Source organism: Pinus tabuliformis, chromosome 5_1 (genome assembly GCF_031772625.1).
Source record: "Pinus tabuliformis cultivar Carrire ecotype Pingquan chromosome 5_1, CPIR1, whole genome shotgun sequence".
Taxonomy (NCBI): Eukaryota; Viridiplantae; Streptophyta; class Pinopsida; order Pinales; family Pinaceae; genus Pinus; species Pinus tabuliformis.
Window position 1 is genome coordinate 375,063,297 of NC_142305.1, and position 9,445 is coordinate 375,072,741.

Sequence of the window (9,445 nt, forward strand, 5' to 3'; positions counted from 1 at the left end):
GGGAGGAATAGTTAAATCTAGGTAAAAAAAAATTTCAAAAAATCTTGTAGAAATAGTGTTTGAATAGTGTTTTTGATAGTGGAAATGGATTCAGCACCATCGTAAACGTCTAAAACATCTAAAATTTGACAACTATAACTTGGATTTACAAAAATATTTGTCAGACTATTTCTCCATTTCTAATAAACATGTGACACTCTTAGAATTAAACATCCAGGTATTTTGAAGTATATTTCACGAAAACATATAACAATGGGTTTGATAAAAATAATTTACAATGTTAAACAGAACAGGGGAGAATTGTACAGTAGAGCGGTCAGGTAAGTAAACAGGAGTGAAATAAAAATAACCTAAAGAAAAAATATAAATAATTAATAACGACAAAATTAAAGTAAAATTTGAAATTTATGTATATAATATGGAACAAGATAAAAGATAAATGAAAGAAAATTATAAATTAAATTGATACATAATCATAAATGAGATTTGAAATAAATGAATTTATCGTTTATTATAAGTCCAGGAGATATAAAACGGTAATGGAAATGAAATCCACACATAATGAACAAATCGGCAATCGAAATGAAATCCACAAATGAATAAATATGGTAGAAATGAGGAAAGAAAGGCAGACTACAAATAATTCAGGATGGTATCACTTTCTATTCATTAACACCTCGGGAGGTCCGGAGGAGGAGGCTCCAAGCTTGCCAAAGGACCGCCACCGTTCTTCACCAGAAACGCCATGTTCAATCCCCATGATAAATGGTCTTCTAAATGGCAATGCACAAACCACATTCCTGGAAAAAATAAAAGAATAGGGTGATGAGCAAATTAATAGTGGTTATAAAAGAATAGGTGGTTATTTATAAGTTTCAATATACCTGGATTATCAGCTCTGAATCTTATGGCAATCCACCCGCTCATTGGAGCGATTAGTGTGTTGCGCTTAGGGGGGTCAACCAGATTAAAGTTGAGCGGATCAGTTACTGGGTTATAGTTTCCCAGCCCTTCTCCCACCACATAGAAACTGTAACCATGAAGATGCATTGGATGATTCTCGGCGATGAAGATATTTGTTGTCTGAAATACCAGTTGCACTGTAGAATTGTATTCCAGCACTTTCACTTTTGTTGCGGATTCAGGATCCCATAGAGTTTTGGGTATATCATCTCCCGTGTAATTAAATGTAACCGGAGGATTTGAAGGAAAATCCGTGGTAAAGACGCCATTAACGCCGAAATAATTAGCTTGAAGCAGAGCGATCGTGGGCAACGTAAATGATATATTGTTCATACTTGCCTTCAGCATCGTTCCGTTAGGGCCTGCACAGGTCCTCCCAGTGGGGCACGGACGCAACCCGAGACCAACTGTGGAGATGAGGCTGTTATCTATGCTTTGCGGAACGTCTACCGGGTACTCGGGGAAGCCATGCTTCGCAGTCCTCTTGTAAATCGAGTGACAGTTGTGGTGTCATTGTAGTATGGAAGACTAGGGAAAACGGGACTACTGGAATTTTGATATCCAATATACTCTAGAATGGCAGTAGTAGTGGTCTTATCAAAAAGGGCGGTAGCCAAATTACTGTATGGTCGAGCGGCCATATAGTATTTGCCCACCGTCTGGTTTGCTGTGACAAGAACATCAGTAGTCTGGCCGGGAGAGATCACGATAACGTCCGTTTTGTAGGGCTTCGTGTAGGAAGCATCCACAGCTACGACCGTAAATTCGTGGCCTGCTAGCTTAAAAAATTGCGCGTTATTAAGTGCCGCATTGACAATCCGCAGAAGGTATGTTTCTCCATACTGTACAGAGGCCCGAAATGTTTCTGCACCGATATCCTTTGATTAGTTTCTAACTCAATTTTCAACATTAGAAGTTACAGATCTTTACTCAAGTCTATATAAAGTTAGTACCTGATGTAGAGCAGGAATACAGGTCTCCTGGCTGTCCATTTATAGTGAAGGCATCTGATAGATTGGGTGGAGCACCTGTGAGGAGTGCTTCATTTATAACGTCAATGGGGTTACTGTTCCACCATTCTCCTGTTCAATCATATCAACCCTTTGAATCAGTATTAACCATCGAAATCCTATAGGCAAACAAACATTTATGTATTGAATCTCATAGCGACTCATTACCTATAACTATAGGAATTTCCCCATTGGGTTTGGGAAATGGATATAAGCTGCCTTTTTTAGGATAGATTACGAAAGCTCCATACACCGTAGCTCGGAGCCATGAGATATGAGCATGCCACCACAAGGTTCCTTCCTGTCCAGTAACTGTGAATCAGTTTCCAAGTTGTCTATAATGCGTGAGATGACTGTGAGGGTTGCATAGATTTCCACGGTTTCATTGTGCAGGCTATCAAACTTGGATTCCAATAAATTACTGGGGCCATTCGCGTTAAAGACTAACAGGTTGAATGCATTGTGTAACATATGGTCCGTCGGCCCAACATGTACGTAACTGCCTCACTCCATGCCTGACACATATTGATAAGCCACGAGTATTATAATCAAAACTATCGATAATTATATTTCTCAATCGTGTTTGAATAGACATACCAGTGAATAGTGGCATTGTACTGAGCGTTGTTAATAACTTTAATAATAACAGTGTCTCCGTTGTGGACATACAGAGTTGGACCCGGTAGCTGTCCATTGACAACAATTATTGTATACTGGTTGCATAGTCTTGTAACGTTTTTCGGTGCAATCTGTGCAGGCGTTCAAAAGAAACAATCAAAATATTGCAGAAAATTGATTAATCTAAACGCGATACCTTTGTTTTCCCAAAGGTTATATCTATGCAAAATAAACCTTAAAAATAGTGAAAAAGTCAACTTACGACGAAGGTATGATGGTGTATTTTCCCGAGTGTAACGGAAGCCAAACATGTAATAAATGAGAGGAGAATAAGAAGCCTGGCTGAAAGCAGTCGTACTGATTGCAAAGCCATTGCTGCAGAACTAGATATTCTAGTACTACGCTTGCAAAGCGTCAAAGAGGTCTATAACCAATAACTAATAACTATAACGCGAATGGATTACCCAATACAAAATCGAAACTTTGCAATCGAATGCTCTGATGTTTTGGCTTTCACCTAAGGAGACCGAATATATAGGAAAAAAATCTGTGAAACTACAGTAGTGGCGTCATCAGCGTTTTCGTATCATGACACTTGGTTCAATTTTTAATCCAGACCTAATAACAACGGGCCCGAAGTGATCGCGACATATTTGGCAGCATGTGGACTGTAGTAAATATATTTATTTGTTTGACTCTCATTCCAATGAAATCTGGCTTTTCGCAGACTCTCCGTGTTCCGACTAACCTCTGTCAGATTGGGTAACGTGTTTTTAATTTTCATTAAGGGCAACTTTATTGGGTATAACGATGCACAAAAATAAATGAGATTGCACATGGTCAATCCGATGAAATCTGAAAGAAAACTTATTACTTATTAATCAAGAATGTAGATTAAACCTAAACGTAATTAAGAATGTACAACAATGTACATTTTGATTGCACCATAAGAGTTAAGTGAAATAATTAATTTCACTCTTATCTAAGATATCATAGAATTTGGATGCTTTAAAAATAAATTATCTTTATTAGTAAACAATTTAATAATCCCGTTTCAGAAAACTTTACTTTGCAATACAATAATCCAAATTTTTTTGGGGAAACATTACCCTTCAAATAAATAAATGTAACTAAATAAATATATAAAGTGTAATTTTTACTATTTAGACAAACCTGAGGTTAGGGATAGGTTTAATTTCAACCGGAGTGATCTTCCCATCAATTAAACATTGTTACCAATAATATACAAAACTCAATAGAACTTAAAAGCCACTCAAGATCATTTATTTTTAGTCTAACATCAAATATACTATGAATAACTAAAGCCTAATCTAAATATTACTACAAACCAATTCATCAATATAAATACTAATTCAATACTTTTTACTCCTGAAAATATGAAGTTTAGGAAAATGTAATACTAATGAATGGCAAGAGCTAATGAGCCTGCCATTGGGCATTAAATGCCTATTTAGCTGTAAGCTCGTTAGCCATATAACACACACGCGTGGTGATTTTCCGAACACTCGGTCCCCACCGCAAGTTATATGGGTAACGAGCTTGCAGCTAAGCGGGCATTTAATGCCCTATGGCAGGCTCGTTGGCTCTTGCGCTAATGAATAGCTCGTTTGATGTGACGTGAATAGGTAAGTTTAGGTAAGAGTGTGGTGGTGTGTTGTTTAAAATATGTTTTTTAATGTATAAATTAATTGGATTACAAAAATAAAATGATATATTAGAATTTCTGTAATTTACACAATTTAAATTTATAATTATAATAAATTTACTTTAAATTTTGGATAAAAATAAGTGATAAAAATACTTACATAATAGCCAAAACATTTATTTTCAGGGTGGGATGATTAAATGAGCTAATTTCAATTTATAATTATAATAAATCTATGTTAAATTTTGGATAAAATTAAGTGATAAAAATACCTACATAATGGCCAAAGCATTTATTTTTAGGGGTCGGATGATTAAGATAAGCCAAGTGAAACATGGATGGGGATATGGCCATGGACGTGCTCACATGTTATTTGCAAATGTTATTTGCAAACCATAATGTTGATACATGGAAGATCGTGCAACATCACTCCAATATAATGGCAGATCCATCTAGAACTTGTAACTATTACTAATTTAGATTGAGTGGAGATTATAAGCAATAATTGATGTGTTGTTATGGATATACGAAGTCATGTTTTAAATCCTTCATTACCAAACCCCCATGAAGAATAATCAAAACTTGCATGTGTTGCCATTAGTTATAGAATGTGGCCAAAATACGAAGGAGACAATTGTTGATCTAGAGATGATCTAAGGTACCGAGCTTTTAATTTTTGTGAATTATTATTATTCATGGGTTATTTTTCTTTAATGATGATAAAGCATAGTAGGTGACCACCTTCATTAAGTCTTTATAGAGTTAAACATGCTCTCCTTTGTTTCTTCCTACGTTATCTCTTAGAACATGCCCCATGTGTTGTCAACCTTGTTTCACTTTCTCTTTGTTGTTGTGTGATGTCTCAACCACTTCCTTGGACCATTGCAGTTGGCTTAGTTTGGTTACCCCTTCGCTTTGGAATTATCTCTCTAAAAGTTGTCTTCCCTCTTTCAGTCCTTCTTAAATAATTTCATCCTTACGAGGAGCCCAGGTATCTATTTCCTTCTCTTCTCCATGTCTACCCATGCCCTTAGCTTCCTTCTTGCGAGTAGATATTTATCTTATGGGATGATTGGAACATCCTTCATTTTCGTTAATAATGTATCGAAAATGCACTGGGAGAAACTGAAGGGTGCCCTAATATAGAGGACATGGAGGTTCTCAAGAGGTTCTCGGGCCTAACAAAGAGTAAATCTTCAGCATATATTTTGTAGGAGTGAGAGGATGTTTGCAAGTACCAAACTAACTAGAAACCACCTAGAGGGGTAGCAAAATGAATGCCCCAAAGAGATCAAACTAGAGGAATATATAATTAATAGATGTATATTGTAGATATCTACTAACATTTAAAAATTCTACTTAGTAATGTATTCTTGGATCACAAAGAGGTCAAGGAGAAGATACTACTCATGTTAAACGAGTTGCATCTTTTTATGAAGACTTGGACATACACCTAAAATGATTTTAAGACTAACTTGGCCTTCCTTTGAATCGAGGATGTGTGCCAAGTAACAACACAGTGTTGGTCATAGTGAACATTTTAAATCTTCTAGGTATGAATGTCTAGTCATTATTTTGGTTGTTTCTTTATCTCTGCTTTTTGTTTTATGTATATATGTTCAATGATGCATTATGTTGTAAAGGAATAAAATATTGATATCTATGTTTTTTTTCTACACATTCATAAACTTAATGTCTAGATGTTGAAGAAACTTGGGTGTTATCAAAGGTATGACTTTCTAGGTGGAAGACTGGGGAAAAACCATTACTAGGTATATTGTGCAATTCTAATGTAGGAATAAATTTTTATCTTACCAAAGAAGGACTAGAACATCTTTAATTATACTACTACTATAACAATCCCAACATAACTCTATTAGAGATTTTGGATATGAATGAAGTCAAACAATTTACTTTGTTTATATCTTTTATATTTTTAGAATATTATGAAATTTACAGTCAACATAAAGATACCCACTATAAGGTAATAAAAATGTCACAATCTCTTACAATAAATTTGTAAGTGTCCTACTGTAACCCTCTTACGTAGATGCATCATTAATGTATACATCCTATTAAATAGTTGGTTAATAGTCACTCATTAAAAGGGCCCTATTTATTAAAAAAATCCAGCTTAGTTCTAATGATCTCATTAGAGGTGGACGCATGGGTAGTTAATATTCTCCACGCACACACACACACACACATATTGATCCATAAATTGTTGTGGGTATTGCATTGGATAATTTATCCCAATGGACATAATAAAATATATTCGAAAATATAAAACCTACACTATAAATGTTTATTTCTCCTTATATTTATGGATTTGTTAACTACTTTTTATTGCATATGCATGCAAATTATAATTATGTAGAAAATAGATAAAGAAATATAACGATCACTCGCAAACTAGAATAACATAAGATATGACTAAAGAAACCTTATTGGAATAAAATCCAACAAGAAGGTGAGGTTACTCCACTCACTCTTTCTATGAAGGGAAATGGATGAAGTCCAAAGAAGTGAGACTTTTGGCCTGTGTTTTTCTACAGTGTTGAAGCACTTTATGTTTTCTCTCTTATGATCCACTCTTAACTAATATACTCATTTATAGATGAAAACACACTCGAATAGAATGGAATGCCTTTTCCTCCTAGTGGCTCAGTTATAACACACCCTCACAGAGTACTAGTGGTGAATGTTAACCCCTTTAACTCTTAGCCAGAGTTACAATATTGACTCTTCATCATGATCACATGGATAGGCTATTTTCCATGAATAATGGGGTTCAATGTGACACCCTCTCAAATCATCATGGTCAGAATACGAAGATCAAGTTTCAGGTGGCATAACTCTTGCATATGGACTCAAATTGAAAAAAATATTGTGCCATTGGACTGTAAGGTCCCTTTCTAAATGATCACTTCTACAGAATGAATCAATATCATATTGATTCTTGTGGTCTATAGATATTAAAATGAGATTAACTAATTCATTTTTTTAAATGCCTATTAGGTGAAAGTTATAAATTAGAGACCCCTGATATTATTATAACGCATGGTATTATTATCACCCATGGTATTTCGGTGAACCATGGTATGTTTTTGATAAAAGAGAGATTGGAGCTCAATTTTTGGGCATGAGAGATTAACTTAGTATTATTTGGAAAGATATTGGCTTCAAACACTTGGACAACACCCTAAGAGAATTCTAGTTTTGATTGTGAAAGATTGAACCCTAGTTAGTGAGGTGGAGGTATCATTCTGGTTTCTCACATTAGGAATACAAGAGATTTGATTTGGTTTGGTTTTGGTTGTGAAAAAAATCCACCCTAGTTTATTAGGAGGAAAAATCACACATATTTCTCATAGGTATATGTCTTTCAAGCAAAGGATCGATCTCCCTACCATTCATGGAGGCAATATGCAATTCATTGGAATGAAAATGGGTGTCATACAACTAATCTCAGGCCATGGGGTTAGGATGGAGGGTTGAACAATATTTTTATTAGCAATTGTGTTCCCAGAATTTGATTTTTTTTGTTTTATCTAAAAGGGGTTTCTTGCATATTAATAAATCAAATTTAATTGGCTCCTTTGTGGCTATGATTTTATTTTCTTTGTGGTATAATTTATGTAAATATTTCATCCAAAGTGTTTTATCAAATGTCTAAAACATAGGAATCAAAATTTTTTCAATTCTGGTCATGTTAATTTAGTAAGGAATATTGTAGTGGTTTCAAAGTTATGCAACTTGCCTACCTAAGGGGTTTTCAGTTTAAGATTATTTTTTAGAATTGTATCTAGTTAGTTGCAGCTGGGAATTAGTTCTCTCAATGAAAACATTGCATGAATCGGAGTTCTTGTTAAAATTGTTGCAATGTTTTGAAAACTATAACAAGAATATAACAACATTTCTTGAGAAATATGAGGTGTTGTAATTTGGAAATCTACTGGTAATATTAGGAAAGGGAGGAAGAGTATAAAGTTAGAAACTTGATCAGATACAAAAAAATATTTTGGTGAAAGTTGTGCTGAAGATGATGCTCAATCCTTGTCCTCATCAAAACGAAAAAGAGGTAGATCAGATAACTAAACCAAAAATTTGGCCCTCTAGAGCAAATGAAGAAGGACCTAAAGATACATTTTAGAGAATTGACATAGCTTAGATGAGCTAAAATGGGGGTCTAAACTTCTTTTCATACTTATAAGAACATCCCACTTGAAAGCTTAACAAATATTTGATCTAGCTTATGTTGACAATTACGGAATTAATTACTTGAAATGGGTGTATGTCCTTCTTTATATTGTTTAAGTGCTTATTTGCTTATGCTGATATTAAACACACATAACAGTAGATGCAGCAAATAAACAACCATACATAACAACAATATAATCTAGGAGTTCACCCTAATATCACGGGCTACGTCTTCTTGAGCTCTTGTCAACTTGACTAGGCTCTTTGGGATTATGGTAATGCTTATTTTACAAGTTCCACACTCAACTCCAAAGGTTTTCAAATGAACCAATGGGCTTAGAATACCATCTTATCCCCGTCTATCCTTACTCTGTAGACAGATCTAGGCTTCTCTAGACTAGATTCCTTCAATCAGTGCTTTGAGCTATCTTGAGCTTCTGGATGGCACTAACTCCCTTAGAATTTTGCTAACTATCTCTGGAACTCCTTCTTTTGTCTTCAGCACACATCAGACACCAGCAACAAACTTGATCATTTGACCTTTTGTTGTTCTGAAACTTCACTGTAGCATATTAGCCCTTAGAAGTTTTCAGATGCTTCTAAAAATTCTCTCAATGGATTCAGATGGTCCTTTACAGTCAGAATTGACTACTAGATCCCTAAGAATGAGCTCTGGTAGCCCCTGTAACTGCCTCCATCCTCTGGTGGCTTCTGAACTCCAGAATCAATCTTCTTTGACAGAATTTTCCATGAAGATGTCTTCCTCAGCTTCTATGGTTCATTCCATTAGCTTCAGAAGGTTTTTTTCACTCTCTCAGAGTTAAAACTAACTCTCGGGTTCTACTTCTATCTCTCTGGATGCTTTGCAAAACTCCTTTCTAATCCCTATTTCCCTTTGGAATTTGGAATCCCTTGTAAACTACTCTGTCTCTGCTTTTATTTGATATCTTTAACCAAATTTAGCTATTGCACCTGAATTTTCCTAAAC

General features: G+C 35.0%; 1 protein-coding gene across 1 annotated transcript; it reads right to left on the reverse strand.

Annotated features, from left to right (window-relative positions):
- Positions 1-669: 669 nt before the first annotated feature.
- On the reverse strand, positions 670-2,964 carry LOC149165012 (laccase-3-like). Its single transcript, XM_089429685.1, has 8 exons — positions 2,854-2,964; positions 2,571-2,722; positions 2,469-2,488; positions 2,142-2,285; positions 1,917-2,045; positions 1,534-1,828; positions 885-1,444; positions 670-800 (listed from the first exon to the last, which is right to left on the reverse strand). The coding sequence occupies exons 1-8, from the start codon at positions 2,962-2,964 to the stop codon at positions 670-672; spliced, it is 1,542 nt and encodes a 513-aa protein (XP_089285811.1).
- Positions 2,965-9,445: the final 6,481 nt, after the last annotated feature.